We start from the raw sequence: 17,493 nt of genomic DNA, 5'->3' as shown, positions 1-17,493 counted from the left end.
ATATATACCATATAGTTTATCGGCTATGCATAATTATCACGGACAACTTTTTCACGCGGACCAAATTATTCACAAACATAAGTTGTAATTATTCACGCTCATGACCGCTCTTAATTGACGATGTCAATTCATGTGCATGGCAGCTCGGCGCGGCACAGTAGCGCATCTCGCCGATCTGTGAGAAGCATTATTGAGTGCGCGGCGCGGCACAGTAACGCATCGCGCTACAAGACCGCTCAAAAATTTCAAAAAATTGTGAACATTTTTGCATTTTTGATGGTTTACTATTTTTCTGAGCTCTAGAATGTGAGTGCAGAGTGAGGACAGAGGAGTGATTATATTTGTCCTATAAGTATACTAATAAGCTAATATAGTAATAGGCTACACACATATTTACGCATATTATGATGTAGAGACACATGATGTAGAGCGCTTTTATTAATTTGCTCGCCCAAAAATTTCACGTGACTTTGGTTTTTATGGTTTTGCAGCCGTACAAAACGGTTTTACATAAACCCTAATCCCAACCCTAACCCTAACCATAACTCCGAAGCTAACCATAACCCTTACTACAACCCTAACCCGTACCCGAGCCCTAAACAATCGAATTCGTATTTTACTAGCCTGTCACGTGACCGCAAAACGGTTGACATACGTTGCATGCCACTTTTCGCGCGATACGAAACATGTATCAACAAAACGGTTTTTTGCCCATAACTCTCCAAGTAAGCATTTTTACCCTACGTCATGGATGGTGATTCGGAATCAGCGTCCAAGAATACACCGATTTAGATCACTTTCATGCCCAAAGGGCCTTTTCACAAGAATTTTCTTAAAATTTGGGCGAGCGATTTAGTAGGAGCGGATGTAGAGACACGCACACTAAAATTAATGGAAATAATTACCGAACTTTATTATTCACGGACCTTACTGCTTATATAATAATATGTATTATATTTTGCTAAACCAATGAGATTGGAGATTACTCAAACAGTTTCCACAAAATAATAACAATTCGATCTATGACCAAGTACCTGATAAGCCTAATAAATGGCTTATTATGAGATGACTTTGTATTTGAAAATATTAAGTACGTACATAATTGCGTGTGCGCGCGCGTGATATTGGATACGAATCGAGCGCCAATCAAGAGTATAAAAGCCTTGCCTCACGCGTGACAAATTTGGCAGATGTTGTTTAGACTTGTATAACTAGGTTGAGTACAGGATCTAACCGACGACGAATGTTTTGCTATGAATCTAGTTTAAATGGTTTTTATGAACCTCGACGTGCATCACCCGATGGATGCAATATTGATGACGATAAGACCTTAAATAACTTGTTGAGAGTCAGTACTTTTTACCGATCAGACCCAAAGTACTTGGAAACGAAACAAGAGAATGGTTTTACAGAGTCTATGAGAAGTCAACTAACTGAATGGATGTTTGGAGTAAGTGCATTTTTGTTATCGAAATCTGCTTTCAAATAACAAAAAGAGCTTACTTTTCTATCTGACGTTGAATCACTCTATCGGATGTTTCGGTTTGCACCATCTTCCCATTAAAGTTTGGCCGCTTTTAAACTGATTTCCTGTCGATTCTTTGAAGTTGATAAATATTGACTGCCTTTAAAGTCTTACGATTTCTAAATATCAAAATAGTGGTTTTCTATCAGTCGATGGTTAAGTCTTAAAATAAGTCGCATACAAGTGATTTCTTAACGACCGATCTTCGTGCCTCGGTGCTTTGGTTCTAAGTAACTGCTACTCAGTCACGGTGTAAATATTGATATCTATGTAATGTCACTTCTGACCTTGTGTTCGACAAATGAAGGCATATGGCATAACGATCGGAGGAATGGCTCGAATTCTTTGCTTGGTAAAGACTTTTGAATCGGGCATGAAGCGTACGTGTAATCGTTGAATTCTATCTCCGCGCAGAATTATCGCGCAACGATTTCCACACGTGCAATAATTTGTGTGTAGCAACTAGACACGTCATCTCTGATCTCCCGGCTATTCGAAGTACAACATCGTTTGTTGTCTGGAACTCGGATGTTTGTCTTCTGTCGGTGGGAAAAGTTGTGGTCACCACGTTACTTTCTATTATGCACTCTTGTTCGAAGCATGCGAACTGTTTATCATCCGTGATCGGTAGCACCATGTTCGATCACGGAAACTACTGTTATCGATGACTTGTCACTCGTGAGAAGAGGCCCAAAAGCACTGGTCTGGCTTCAACCTATTCAAAATACTATCCTAATAATAATTGGTAGTTGTGCAATCCGTCGACACCGATGAAAGTGTCCCCCTTTTCCCAAGATTGCTGATTTTATCTCCACTCTTCACACCCTCGTGAAGTGGTGGTGAAATGTAGATTTGGTATGCACCAAGTGTTACTTTACAATTTACTCTCGGCTAGATCAAATAACAGACTTCTGTCCTCCCTTGCTGAACATGAACAGGCCACATTCCTCGCAGCAAGCAATCACTCCAATTATCCCGAAATCCCTAATGAATTTCTAATGCTACATGACATTTTTATATGGGTATCATGTAGATGTATCGTATATATGGACCAAGATTTCATCTCACGATACATTACGTGAATTAATTATGATATTATTAGTCTGGTCTAACTCTAATTTTTCCAGATATCAGATATTTGTGAAGACGGTGTCCTGCCCCACGCTGTGAACTTACTCGATAGATATCTATCCCTCCAAAAGGTAAATTTATACCGGATGAAATTTGGTGCTGGGAAGTTTCCGTTCCGGAGAACAATGAGGAATGAATGTGGGCGATATGGGGACCCAGCAATTTAGTACGCCCTCTCATTCTTTTCCCATTAATCAATCCTGAACTGCGATCATTATCCAGAATTGGATTTCAAATTTTATATATATTTATTCAGCGGTGTGTAGAGTATATTCTTTGCGAAAAGTAAACATTACATCATACTTGATCGCAAAATTACCCGATCATCAGATTCTAACTGAGAGCTTAATAAGAATTAATTGAATTTTCCGGGGGCCGTGGATCTGTGGTAACCTGTTCAAGTTTTCCTGCCCAACACTAGCTCTCTCCCTCTCGTTCGACTACACGAGATGTCTGATTCGTGTGTAAATTCCTTAACCCACACCGCACTAGCTCGACCGGCTAGCTGCCCCGGCCTCAACTTTTTAATATTTTCCATGTTGTCCGCTATTTAGGGTTATTACATCCTAAATATAGAAGTGATGTGAGTTTATATATACCACGACTTCAGGTCGAGAGGCCCACAGAGGAGCTGCAAGTGCTCGGAGCGACGTCCCTGTTTATAGCCAGCAAGCTGCGCGAAGCGACCCCACTTTCCGTGGACGGACTAGTGGAGTGCGGTGGATACAGCTACTCCATCAGGGATGTTAGAGTAAGTGACCAGCTGCCCAAACCGGTTTAATTTGAGACTACATAACTACATAAGCTCTCTAGAGTCTAGTAGTCCGATAGCATCGATAACATGAGCTCTATAGTCTGGTGAAATTGTTAACATGAGCTTCATAGTTTGACAGATTTTATGTGAGATGGAGCCTAAAGTTGATGAGAATGTGTGTGGATAGTATGGATTGGTTGATTAGGTCTACATTGATACATTTACTATACATTCCTTTGGGATTTGGTAAGAAAACATATGAACTGACCGGTGTGTAATTAATAGGGTAATTAAGTCCGTTTGAAACACACCTTAGCTTAGAGTCTGATTGGTTTTCCTGGAATGTAATAGCTCGGATTGGTTTCCTACTCGGCTGGTCACACCTCTAGATCTGGGCTCAATTCCCAGAACCCCTCTGTAAACACGTGTAAAGGTTTCTCATCAGATCGACAGGTATGGAATAGGAGTCAAGGTGCGAATTTACAGAATTAGAAATATTAAACATAAACTTATCATATTAACTAATAGCATATAAATTATAAATTTGTCTTTATTGTCGCAGCTGCATTTGATGTGGAGGTGGATCATTGTATTGGTATAATTAAAGTTAGCAGTGTGCTATTAGCTGAATATTATCAAGCTTAATGTTGCGAAAGCAGTAATTATATGCACCGATCTTGATATAAAACTTGTAACTAAAGTTAGTAACTAAAGTTAGTAACTAAAATTAGTAACTAAAGTTTATAACTAAAGTTTGTAACTAAAGTTTGTAACTAAAGTTTGTAACTAAAGTTTGTTAAACTAAACTGTTAAACATCCGCGTAAATGTTATTTGTCACTTTTCCTTTACTCGCCATTTCCTACGATGATTTAACACGTGTCAAAACGAATTACGAAACATAAAAAAACGAAATAAGCGGAAAAAGTTCACAGTATTTATAACACTTTCTCTTGTCTGTAATTTTGTAAATCCTTTAAAGTATAGTAAATAATACCACCTGACCACCTAGTCCCTACCCAAATTTAGTTTCCACCCGTGTCACCTATCATGCTCTATAAATAGCACAAGTAATCTTCATTTAACATGGCTAATATTTTATATTTCTCTCGTAGGATTGAGTCACTTTTGCGCTGAGAATTTGACTCTGGTATTTTGTACACTGACCTGTCCACACCTAGAAATATACGATATTATGTACAGCACACAAACTGCAGCTCTCAGTGGACGACGCCTTGCTTTCCCTGGAAAATGTACTGGGTGTGTAGATGTGTGTGTGTGTGTGTTGTCTGTTTGTACGTGTTTGTGAGCGTGTAGGCTGAAATCTACCGATCTCACTGTCCAGATTCCCTCTATTAGTTAGATCAACACTAACTTTGTTGATTCCGAAATTTTAAAGTCGTCTTGTAAGAGTTTCATTTAGTCAAGTCATGGGTGTGTACACGGGATTTAGGACAAATTAATGTCGTCAACGGGGTCATCTATTGCCATATATCCAGGCTGTTGAGTCCAAATCTTCTATTTTGGAGGGACAAGCAATGATTTATGTTATCCTTAAAATAGAAGGAGCTCTGAAAAAGAATGTCTCGTAGCTTCGCGATAACGTTGTTAACTTTGACTGAGCTTCGTTAAACTAATAACCTTCATTTGTAATACGATGATAAGCAATTATTACTTTCCCTTATCGAATGTCACAGGCCTCATGCCTCAATAGTATTGTTGAGAATATAATCTATCGATACAGGGAGGCCTGTGAATTGCAGAGAACTATTTATACAATTCAATAATTGCTATTTACTACGACATTGTTTTCGATGGCCTTGAAAAGAATTATTACAAAGCAAATTATTACAAAGAAATAATCACAATGTTTCAAAAGTGAACGGCGCCATAAAATATTCCTCCATTATAATTAAGGAAAGTGCTATAATTAACGGACTGTAACGGCATAATTATCTCAACACTTATTGTTTGTAATATTATAAAGCAACCCTAAAATGCTTACGTCTTCGAGTTATCAGTGGAAAACTGGAGATGTAAATGGCTTTTTCTGTTCTGTAAATATGCTACAGTGTTTCGCTGATAACTCAAAAGGTAAGCATATAATAGGGGATAAGTTGTATTATGTAAACATGACTATTGCGGGAATTTTGCATCCATCTAGAAGTTTCTGATACCTCTCCAGTCCAAAATACCACATATGTCAATTTACACACTATCTGCGGAGCCTAACTTTAAAAGAAAGTAATTTAATGTATGTAATGTTTCTTCATAAGTCATAGATAAATATACTAGAACTGCGGTTATTTTGCACTTTTTATCTGTTAGCAGGTCATTTTAAAAGGTCTAAAATATAAACAAAGACTAACAGACTTTTATGTGAGCACAGATTTTGAGCAAGACTTTTTGAATGGGATTAATTTTAAGATACACGATAAAACAGAATACTTCGTATCTTGCGGTACTTTTTAATATATCGTATTTTTAAGTGTGTAAAGTCCACGTTTAAAAGGTGTCTTTCTGTGTTAGCAATCTACTCCGTCTCCATATATTGACATTCCCTTTTTCTTCTGTCTCCACATCTCCACATTCCTCACCCCTTTTCCTCCTCGTCATCTCCACCTCCCTCAGCTCAGGTCCTCTTTCCTAGCTGTCCCCTGATCCAGTTCATATAGCACAGTTCAGAGCATGCTTGCGGGAACCTACTCTCGTATCCCCATAGCTATATCCAGACCTGGTTATTATCCAGCTTAATATCCTGTAATACTGTCAGCCTGGTCTTCCCACCCAATGGTGGGTGCCCTCTATTCCAGCCGGCCAATCAGACGTATGTGTCTGAACCACGTGGTTAGGAAGTGCCGGAGAGAAGCCGTGTGTCGGGTGAGCTAGACACGGCCGTGTACTCCGTCTAGACTCAGTAAAGCGTTTCCTACTAGGTGTGCTCTCTCTATCCGAGCTGTCCTCTGCCGCTGTCCAATCTTCACGTGATCCCCCTGTGAGCGTCTCTCCCCTCGGGGTCATGTGACTCAACTGCAATTGTCATTTCCCTGAAGTTTTAATGGTTTTGTGATTTGAAATGTCTCCGTCATGTGACTTACGAAAAACACAGCTTCCTGACGACTCAAATAAGGGGGCTATTGACCGATCTGGACGATCAATTGCACAACCTTTTGAACAATGACGTATTCATTAAGTGAAGATTATCGTAAATATCTGTCTTAAAACCAGGAACCAGATTCATCGGATATATATCAAGCCGATCAAAGATGAAGCATGTAAAGCATGGACCCTGGAGGGAGGGTTACTTGACTTCCTTGTGCTGTTTACATGTGTTATCACGTGACCCACCTGGTACTTGTCGGGCTTTATCCTCACCAAATAGACACACAGGAAAGTTGGATCGCGGAGTCTCTCACACATAGAAATACTGAGTGTGCAGGGAGGGGAGCTCGATAATTAGCTTTACATTCACATTATCCTCATGTAGAATAAAATATGTTGATCTTCCTTTCCCTCTCTCTCTCTCTCTCTCTCTCTCTCTCTCTCTCTCTCTCTCTCTCTCTCTCTCTCTCTCTCTCTCTCTCTCTCTCTCGTCAAAGATCTAAATTTCGAAGGAGAGTCCCATTCAGGACGATTTCTCTAGCCAATCTCATTACTTTATCTCCTATTTCCGAGATCCTAAGATTCCATTCCTTTGGACTGACGGTATTCAGTTGAATGGTGAGACGGAACGAGGCTCCTCCTGGTGGATCTGGTGGTGACATGGTCCCGCCTGCCATCCTCCCTCCCCACACCTTCACCAGACAGTGTCTCGAACAATGGCGCCCTGTAATTGGGCCCAGAATATAGGCCATTGTACCACGGTATCTCCCTGTAGTACCTCTACCCAGCCAGATTATTGTTCTGTCTTTCAAGCTGGTCAGACTCCACATAATCAGATGGATGAAACAATGTGTTACGAAATCACAATCGTTAGAGTAATAATAGAAGATTCCACGTGGTTCTAAACATGCTACCGGCGGGAATCGTTTTCTGGCCACCCAAGTTTTCATTACCACGTACTATGACAAATGGTCCTTTCAAAACTGTCCTTAAATTATATATCGCTGTCATAATCAAAAGTTCTCCACGTGGTATTAAATTAGAAGGGGCAAAGATTTCTGTCGGATTTCTGTCGCTCTAATGGTAATTCTTCAGTACTGGAGACGAATTAGATTCGCAAAACCTGCCCTGATGCTATCGGTAGTACTGAGTACAGTCTTGTAACTCGGTACATAATGACAGAAATGAATAGTGATATGTCCTCTTTGTAAAACGTATTGTTGTTCCTGGGAATAAATAGCCTCGAGGAGTCCTGCAGGCTCTCAAATATTCCGTCAAAAGCACAGAGCCGAGTGCTTAGTCATATACTAAGTTAACAATTTCTTCTCAAAACTCCTAAGCCGAGTGTCTGACCATGAGATGGAGCTGTGCTGTAAGTGTTGCACAATACTCTACAGTCTACAGCCTCGGCCCCGTTTAGAGCTCTGATGATCTCAGATGAGCGAAACAAAGCGAAGCTCTGCCTCAGTCACGTGTCCCCCAACGAACGGCTCTGCTTTAGAAACTCGATATGAAGATATGATACGGTATTGTTAATCATGTGGAACTTCATGTTTTAATCAGAAAAACTTTACAGGAATTGCCGGTCAGATATGCCTTTCATCTTGCTTATTATAGATCGAATCTTGGAGATAATACCGTTTTGAAACAGTACCGAATAATTGTAGAGTCTATTATATGTTCCTAGGGTACCATATGTTCTACAAATTGACTATCACATATTAAATATGTGCCCAGATGTTCTGCAAATTTTGCAGTCCAGACCTTTCAACGGCTAGATAATATAACATTTAATATTTAAACCGAGCTCAATATTTCAGCTCTCATTATAAAAGTTCACAGCCATACCAGATTTGAGTGCAACGCGGCAAGTTTAGAAAGAATCTGGTTCACACTGCAACGTATTATAAACCTGTTTGGCGCGAGTGTTCAGATTTGTGGAAAAAGCAGGTCACTACCTCCCCGGACTTTTAATGAGGAGATGTGAGTGATTAGCACAGGGCAATCTTTCCTGCTAATCATGTGTTACTTGATAGTTACATGTGACCGGGAATTTAGTCTACTTGGTTTGAGATTCCAGCACTCTCAGGGGCAACATGGCAATCGGCGTGTAGACACCTCCAAACTTCTTACATTTTCTCCAAGTTAGTTCACGGTGCAAACAAACGTAGTTTAGTTCATCAGATACCCCAAATACTGGGTGAAGGTAGTTAGTCGGACCGAACATCCGGGTATAGTGCGGTATGTTGGGGCCCCTCAGGGCTCTCAACTCACTCCTTCACCTCCCTCCCTAAAGAAAGTCTAATGTGACGCTACTTAATACCAAGGGGGCAAGGGACACGGTACGGTGTTTTATATTCTTCTTGGAGCGATGTCTCCTGCATATTTCCTGAAATTATTGACCCCGCTCCTCGCTCGGTGAACGACCCTCACGGCTTGATGTAATGTATCATCAGTTATAGTTGGAGAATGTAAATTTGATTTAAAGCTGTTTAGGAAATATATAGCGCAAACGAGTTATGGCTGCCTAGTGCCCACACCGTAAAGTGCATACAAGTTTATTTACCATACTGAGCAGCACTGGAACTAGCACTGGCACTCTGTTATTAAAACCTCATTGATTGGGTGGGTAAAACCACTTTCCCATGAAACCTAGACAGTGTCCAGTACATTGAGGTGGGGCCAGACAGGGGCCAGTACTTTACCAAAAATGTCCATATCTCGATTTGTCAGGTGGCACAATAACACGTAAAATACTAGGAACACATCAGGAAACTACACGTCAGGTTAAAGGTACCCGGCCTGTGCTCGTACACATATCCTGTACTACATTTTGAGGGTACGTGTAATCTTACCATCTCTGCCTTATATTACTTCAATATCCCAAACTCTATCAGACACTGTGCTGTATATTACCAAGTTTATAATGTACAGATCACCTTGGTATACGTCGTTTCATGTGTTCATGACAACCAAATATCATGGTTATAACGTTCTGGCAGCAGACAAAACCCTACCCCCGTTTACGCACAGGTTACCTGGTTACCTGGTTACAGATCAGTGGTGACTGATGGACCATAATTTTATTGGAACGTGTTGTGTTATGGAGGTGAAGTCATTCGTAACACAACTAGCTGCTGACACACTGCTTCATGTCGAACTCTTGAGGATATAAAGTCACTAAAACTGTGGGCAGTGCTGCAGTTGTCACATGCAAGGCTGTACTGTCCTAACTGAAAGTTAGACAGTGGTGTTAGTGTCAAACACTGATTAGGGGAGAATTATATTGGCCGACTTGTATGGGTTATCTCTCCCCAGCTTGTGCGGGAGTTCTAGCTTGTTTCCAATCTGCTGTAATGTTCTGACGAAGATTACAGCAGTGCCAGAACATTGTGCTGTATCCATTAAAGTGGACGTGTCAAAAGTTAAGTCATCAAGATACGTATCTGTGGTATGGACCGCCGTCTACATTCTAACAAGTTCTGGGTAGTTAGAAATTGTTTTAACCGATTGTGGCCGACCCCATGTCTCCCCTCCTAACTGGATGTAGAGCTAAAAATACCACACTAGAGAAGTTATGGTGTTGTAGTGGATTAACAATGTCTGACTTTAGGGTCACCCAACTCGCCTGTAAACCAAAGTCATTTGTCATTCAGTTTCAAATCCCTATGGTAACTTGTTCAGCGGCCGGTTCATAAACCCAGTAATGAATTTAATCAGAGTTTGGCTCTCTCCAATAGCTCGAGTTCCTAGCGTCTGGGGAATTATTATTACATATCCGGATCTTCTAAATTACTTGCTGGAAGAAGGTCACGAGCACCTAGTCTTCAGGGTTCCAGTTGGGTGTCCGGGGGCCTCCTCATTTCATTTTCAAAGTGACCTCGTTTCAGCTGCGCTGTAAATAAGATTTTCTAAATACTGATGTCATCACGAGACCTTGTAAGGGGGGTACTGATTGGCTCTCTTGTATTTTAGAGGTTCCTGATTGGTTATCATGTCGAACTGCATTCATGACAGACACTTTTTATATGACCTAGGCGGGGATGACTTATCAAATTAAATAAGTGTGAGTGTTGTTATGGTAATCCTACATTGAACGATGTAAAAAGATACGATCAAACATTAAAAAATTGGGTGAGAATTGGTACATTATTTGCTCCACATTCCTCCCATATCAGTAAAGACCGTTCGTTACGAATTTCGCAAAATTTCGTAATAGTAAATCCTTAAATGACTCACTGTACTTAAAGAAAGTACTATGATTTGCACACACGGCGCTCGTTGAAGCAGGAACGTTTCAGGATCTAATGTATGGCGCTGTCAATACCTCCGCAATGATTTAACGTCCTTTCGCTCTAGATCCACCAATTGAAAGCCATACAAGCTCCCTAACTCTTTCGGCTGTGTTGCCCGAAATTTCCCACAGTACTAAAATAAAATACTGACCTCCTCGGAGAGACCTTTTGAAATTTCACAATCAGGTGTTGTATAATGTATGAGGATTATCAAGTTATTAACCTTTCTCTTAGCTAGACTAAGCTACTGTTGCCAGAGCCTATATTGATCTGAGGCCTTAGGATGAGTTGCTGCGGTGCATTTTACTTCTCCTATATAATTGGTTAATTTTACTTGGTCATTTGTTACAAAGTGAACCTAATTCGGGGCCTGACTAATGTTTGCGATTTGCCGACAAAAAAGGGAAATTCTTAAGAATTGGGTGCTAGAACCCCAGACTCCTTTGAAATGCAAATCAGCTCGCCAATATCGCCAATTATCATCATATTATCTTATTATCTTATTATCATGTACACTGTTTATCGTTAACAGAGCACGGAGTGGTGTGCAAAGCCTGACCTCGAGTTTATCTCGCTATTGTTAGAAGCTCAAGTGATAAACAAAGTCTAGATAGACACAGAGATGAATTCTACTCTCACAATAACGACTATGATAATGACGTAGGAGGTTCGTTTACAAATGAACCATGTGAATTGTAAAGGAGCAGCTATTTCTCTTTGTTTTCGCGAACACTTAACGCCCTCAATGAGCATTGAGAGGAGTCTAGAATCTAGATAGAGATAATGAACTAAGTTGAGCAACAAACTTTTTGTTTTTCTGTTAAAAGGTTAAGACCATTCCGTTTCCTCAAATCATTAGCCAGAGATGTGTGCTATTACATATTTGGGTGCCTCATGTAAGTTTGGGAGACCGCATATTTATAAAAACAAGTAGTTTAATGGGTATGATGAGCCGCATTGTGACGCACCACCGCCGGTGCGGCAAGATGCGGCTGCCCCGCCGGCCCTCTCCCCAGTTTCAGAGCACATCAAAATATACAGTGGCTGGTAACTGGTTTAAAAGTTAGGAATGTGGAGTGTGGTTCATATTACGAGTGGGAGTGTCTCACTGTTTCTAAGTTTCTATTCCCGAATAAAAGTTATGAAATTACGGACTATTAGCTCGAACACAACCCTAACTATATCTCAATCTCCTCATTACGACCGCCCCGCACAAATCGAGTTTCTAAATTTATCTAACCTTCAGAGTTGGGAGCTGCGAATACTGAACGTGTTGAATTGGGACACGAGCGCGGTGCTACCGCACGACCTGTTAGACCACTTCCTCCACAGACTCCCGATACCAGATCAAGTTAAGAGCCGAGTAACCTACCACGCCAGAACCCTCCTCAACCTTTCATGTACCGGTAAGTTGTGTGTCTTTGGTTTTCTCCTGCGGTCACTAAACTTGACGTAAGGATAATTATGGATCACTCTCCTGCTTTGAAGTTGGGACAACGCCCGGTTCATTTCTCGATATTTTAAAACAAATTTAACAAATTTAGCTCTTAAATCAGAGTATCGTGAGGCGTTGCTCTTTTCCGTAATTTGACTTCCTACCACGCCTTCTGCAAACTTTGTACCGGCTCCATCGAAAAATTTAGATTTCAAGTGCACGATCGAAACAATAGGTACTCAAATTCTGTCACTTTCCCAGACATTTCCATTCTTCTTCCATACGTAAAATCGTTTCCCAACCGACTACAGTAATTTCTTGATTTTCGATGGCCCACAGTCATCCTGAGGGAGGGTTTACATATCACATCTGAATTTTAGAGAGGATGGGCTCTGAAACTGGGTGAAATGCTGACACTAATGTAATTTCCACACAATTTCGATATATGCTGATGGAGCATATGGAACAATCTTATATGACATAATGTGAATGTGGCCGAAAGTGAGGTGCTTGACTGTCCCTACATGTTATCTCCAAAACGTAGCACATACTGAACAGACGGCCGCAATTTAGCCCCCTACTCGTCTACTCTTACATAAAGTGCACCGTCCCTATATCACCTGCAGCCTTCTCTTATTCAGGACCCTTCACATAAGTTAATAAATTTCAATGTTCCCAGATACAGAGACAGTATTTTGTGTGGTATTTGATTGAATTTCCATTCCTCCAGATATTTTGTGTGGTATTTGATACAATATAATGATGTTTCGATAAATGGACCGGTGTGAGACGCCGGTTGATTACAAACAATAGGAACTCTTCGAAGGTCCCCACTAAGTGTTAATTGCCATTAATTTCACTACACGCGGCCGTCCTACGTACGAGACTTGATACACGTGACTGAACATTAACAAATCTGTACCATTTAATTTTGTATGATTGTACCGTTCGTTAATGATTCCATCAAATAATCATAGGCTGCTCACATCTGCTCTGAAATCTAACTATATTAAAATTTTAAATTCAAACAGGTAGCTAAAGTCAAACACAATGAAATTTCGTATAGGGTTATTTCGTTATGATCGTCAGATGCTACAGGTGTTTGATCATCATTCATCTAGTCAGTAAATTTGAAATTCATTTTTGGACCGTCTACCATTGGTTCATTTGAATCAATCTTAGACCACTCCCGCCAATCCTGAAAATCAAACGACTAAACGATCGACCACAAAATGAAATATGAGACTTCTTTGTTCAAATCATAATGTGATCAATTGCGCAAGCATGAATCATACTAAGACCAGTAAAAGTATTTTGCCGTTATTATATCGAAGATATACCACTAATACGTTAGTTATTTAAGATATTTTAGTTATTTGATCTATTTTTGATGAGTAAATTCTTTCAGAGTACATGTTTCTTCCTCACTCCAGTAAAATAATGGCTGCCGGATGTCTCTACGACGCTATATTCGCCCTCGGTTCCAAGTTTCTTGAGCTCAGAGGAAACGTTGTTCAACTCATGGGAAAATTCATCGAAATTGACGTGGTAAGAGCTTTGATGTACCAACTTTTTATTTTGTAACTTGGTATTCTCACTCTAAATGCAAAAGTGCAAAAATTTAATTGTCTTCCATAATATTAATAATTATGATAATTGTTAAAATTATAACTCTTGACCTTCAGAATAATAAAAAATTGACTCCACATTCCTGCGCTCTGACTTCACTAAAACATGAAAGGTTGTTTCACAGTCCGCTTTATAAATAAATAAAACAGATGGTGAGCTGTAAAAGGCTAAGGATACAAATAACGTGTAACGTTTTAATCTCCAATGTAAATATAGAAGGTGGCTAAGAGCGCTCTTTATCCACCGTGTGTCTTTATTAGATCACATAGGACCCTCTTTGGAACGGAAACTACACTGTTTTGAAGCGAACTTTAGAAGACTCTTGAGTGTACCGCAATGCTATTATATCTCTCTGTACATAGCCATTTATTGAATGTTAACGCTTTAAATTGAATTTACACTTAATGATATATAATGTAGAAACGAAACACTTATCCGTGGGAATAGCGAAACCCAAGAATCGTATTTTTGGTGATAGTTAGCTCGCCTACACGGACTAAATATTTAATATATGTAGTTCAAACAAAAGTTACGATAAGATTATAAGATTATCTTTTAATAAATGCGGTTCACATTCTTTAACAACTTAAACAACGATGTAATCTGAGCTGTGGAAAAAATCAAAGAAACGGTAAATAAACAATATTGAAACTTTGAAAATAAACAAAATGAATAATAAGCGATACCACAAAAGAACAAATGTAACCCCGTTATTAACACATTAAAAGCGCCATTTTATATTATTAAATTATTGAATATACATTCGTGTAGCCAAAATTTTATAATTCAATTCGGGTTTGATTATTTTCTTATCCCTCGTTTAATTTCAGGACGAATTTGAAGGCGTAGTAACAAAGATCAGAAAGCTTATGGAAAGCACACGCGGCGGCGGCGCCTCAAACGAGATCCCGCCCCTCTCCTTCTCAGAGAAACGCAGCTCCAGTCCTTCCTCATCGACACCCACCAACATCGAGGAGCTGTGCACCTAACACCCCCACCCTCAAACCCCATATAGTTCTTCAATTAGTTCAATTTCCTGCTACACGTAGCTCACTGTTTGCGCTGCCCGTGCAAAATGAGGTTTGCGCGAAGTTCGTTGCGCGGCATCTCGCATGGTGTCACGTACGTGGCAGTCGACAGTGGGGTGATGTGCCTTAGGTTATATTATATGAATATGTTGATTTAGGTTTAGGAAAAATAGAAAAAAACAATAAAACACTAAACTGTAAACAAGCGTGTGCGCTTAATGCTCTAATATAACTCAACAAAAAAACTTGTTTGGAGTTTGCTCTGCGTGTGAGAAAATGATAATTTTTACGCAAAAAGAAGTTTTTTTCAGTTATTTAACTTGCTCATAGTCTCACACACAAATAATATCGAGTGTAGACCTTCTACTTCTTGGTCCAACGGCACCCTCTGTTCATTTCTAAGGGATATCCTGTATCATGTATCTAGATACTATCAGTATCTCTCACGATCACCTATCCGTACCCCGATTTATCTGAACAGACATGTACCGTGGGACTGGGAAGTGGAGTGTCACACTCGTAGCTATTGACACACTGAACACTATTTTATTTTGGTATTTGTTTTAATGGTAAGGGTCCAGTCCACCTGGCATTTGCACTGGTGAGCTGTATAGGACACGGGTTACATTTACCTTTTTAATTTTTTAATTCGTTTTAATAATCACTAATTTATTATAATTATAATGATGAGTTCGCACTGAATATGTGTTTTAAATTTAAATGTCTACCTGTTATGATGATGATGATGCGGTGGGACAAGGTTATAATATATTTAGGCTACTTGATCTGTTTGCCAGTGTTTTCGCGAGAGAGAAGGGATAAGTTATCTATAAATTTGTCTGACGTACAGCAGTCAATGACGAATCGTAATTGAGAAGTTGTTGATGGGTTACAGCTACACGTTTCTTTTTTTCCCTCTACAAATAGCATGTAGAGCGATATTCAACACGTGTTCTTGCAAGTTATTGTGAAATGATTGTCTTCTGTTATTGCGAAGAAACCTTACATATGTCCGGGATAATTTATTGGTGGCAATAATTTCATTACTTGCAAGGACACGTATTTTCATGATATCAACAGACCTTCATTATAGGTTTTGTATTAGTTTTTTAAACCTAGGATTATTTTCTACGAAGAGTGGATGAGTACAAGAAAAGTGTGTACTGATATTGTAATGATATAATACTCGAGATGAGATTGAATGGCCAACACATTGACTCTGTCAACGGATTTAGGTATATATTTGAAAATTTGAAAAATAGTTTAACGATTACCCAGTGTAATGGTGTCTCGGTATTGATAATAAAAATGGACTCTAGTAATTGTTTGGTGACTGCTCAGCGCTACTTAAACCAGCTACTGTGGTCCACTAGAAACCTTTAACCACACATGATTTAACACACACCTTGACAAGTGACAACGTTTTCTTTTTAACTCAGTTAGTTGTAGCTGCAAGTGTAGCAGGGTAGTTGACGTGCTAACCTCACTTAGTTGTGAGTGCACGTCGCACGGCAGGGCCTCGTGGCCGGTATTTTGTCTGAACTTGCCTGGTACTCGGTCTGAACTTAGGTGCACGTGCGTTGTTTCTGGGCGGAGCTTCTTTTCTGATTTACGAATGTGATGAAGGGCTTGTGTCAACGTGTGTGCTGCCCTTAGTAGTAGCGTGTGGTTTTGGAGTTGGACACACTGGGTAGTTGTTATTATATTCTGCATTTCTACGGCTGGCGTGAGAATGACGTTACGAGGGGTACGTGCAATGTAATACTGAGACTTTTAGTGTTATATTTTTGGTGTTTGATCTTGAAACTTTCGAGGAGAAAACAGTGATAAATAAGGAAAAAAAGCAAATAATTATATGCTGATAAAAAAATACATAACGACAAGTTTGTAGCAAATTTTTAACTCTTTAATTTATGAAAGTCTTGATATACAGTTTTATGTGCAATTTATTTTGATGTTAGTTAATGCATTTGAGTGATACACACCGAATCGACAGATATGAATTTAGGCAGGTGCATAACCAAAGACAGTTTAAGAATAAAGCCGCCGTTTGACTTTGAATTGTTATCTAATTTAACATAATAATATAGTAAGGAAGATGACCAAAGAAAGAAATAGTCAATTGAAATGTAAATTTTGAATGTTGTTCCAATTCATTCCCCACCAACTTACTGTTTTATTTGTTTACTGAGGATGTAAAATGTGTGCTTCAGAACTGAGATAAGTGCCTAGTAAAAGTGTGAATGTTATTCTCAGAAATTCCAGGAATGAATTCGTGGAAAGTGATTATCCGTGTACAGTGTAGTGCATAGAAGTAAAAGTCTTCGCTTTTTCTATAGAATGTCATCGATCGCTTTCCAGACACGTTAAAATTGACAGTCAACCATCAACCGTAATATATGCCACCCTGATCTTATCAGTTACATCGCCAAAAACATAAAACATTTCACTCATTATTCTGCAGTGATGTGTCATGAGTGGTTACACTAACAAGTTAGCAACACTCAACACAAACATTAACATACCATTTATGCATAATAAATGAAGTTAGTACTTGTACGTCAGGATAGTCTTAAAACCCTTTTTAGAAGAACAA

At 39.5% G+C, this 17,493-nt stretch overlaps 1 protein-coding gene across 1 annotated transcript; it reads left to right on the top strand.

Moving 5' to 3' along the window:
- Positions 1 to 1,182: 1,182 nt before the first annotated feature.
- On the top strand, positions 1,183 to 17,064 carry LOC134815266 (G1/S-specific cyclin-D3-like). The gene is made up of 6 exons (XM_063823783.1): positions 1,183 to 1,450; positions 2,653 to 2,727; positions 3,267 to 3,407; positions 12,052 to 12,211; positions 13,649 to 13,788; positions 14,700 to 17,064. The coding sequence occupies exons 1-6, from the start codon at positions 1,244 to 1,246 to the stop codon at positions 14,856 to 14,858; spliced, it is 882 nt and encodes a 293-aa protein (XP_063679853.1). The 5' UTR covers positions 1,183 to 1,243; the 3' UTR covers positions 14,859 to 17,064.
- The last annotated feature ends 429 nt before the right edge of the window (positions 17,065 to 17,493 follow it).

The sequence above is a fragment of the Bolinopsis microptera genome, chromosome 1 (genome assembly GCF_026151205.1).
Source record: "Bolinopsis microptera isolate Bmic1 chromosome 1, MBARI_Bmic_1.0, whole genome shotgun sequence".
Taxonomy (NCBI): Eukaryota; Metazoa; Ctenophora; class Tentaculata; order Lobata; family Bolinopsidae; genus Bolinopsis; species Bolinopsis microptera.
This window is presented reverse-complemented; position numbering and strand designations above follow the sequence as displayed.

Excerpts from the sequence above, each read along its gene's own strand:
- LOC134815266 (XM_063823783.1), top strand. The coding sequence starts at position 1,244 with ATGTTTTGCTATGAATCTAGTTTAAATGGTTTTTATGAACCTCGACGT. Across the intron at positions 1,451-2,652 it reads TAACTGAATGGATGTTTGGA|ATATCAGATATTTGTGAAGA; the intron begins GTAAGTGCATTT and ends TAATTTTTCCAG. Across the intron at positions 3,408-12,051 it reads ACTCCATCAGGGATGTTAGA|AGTTGGGAGCTGCGAATACT; the intron begins GTAAGTGACCAG and ends TCTAACCTTCAG.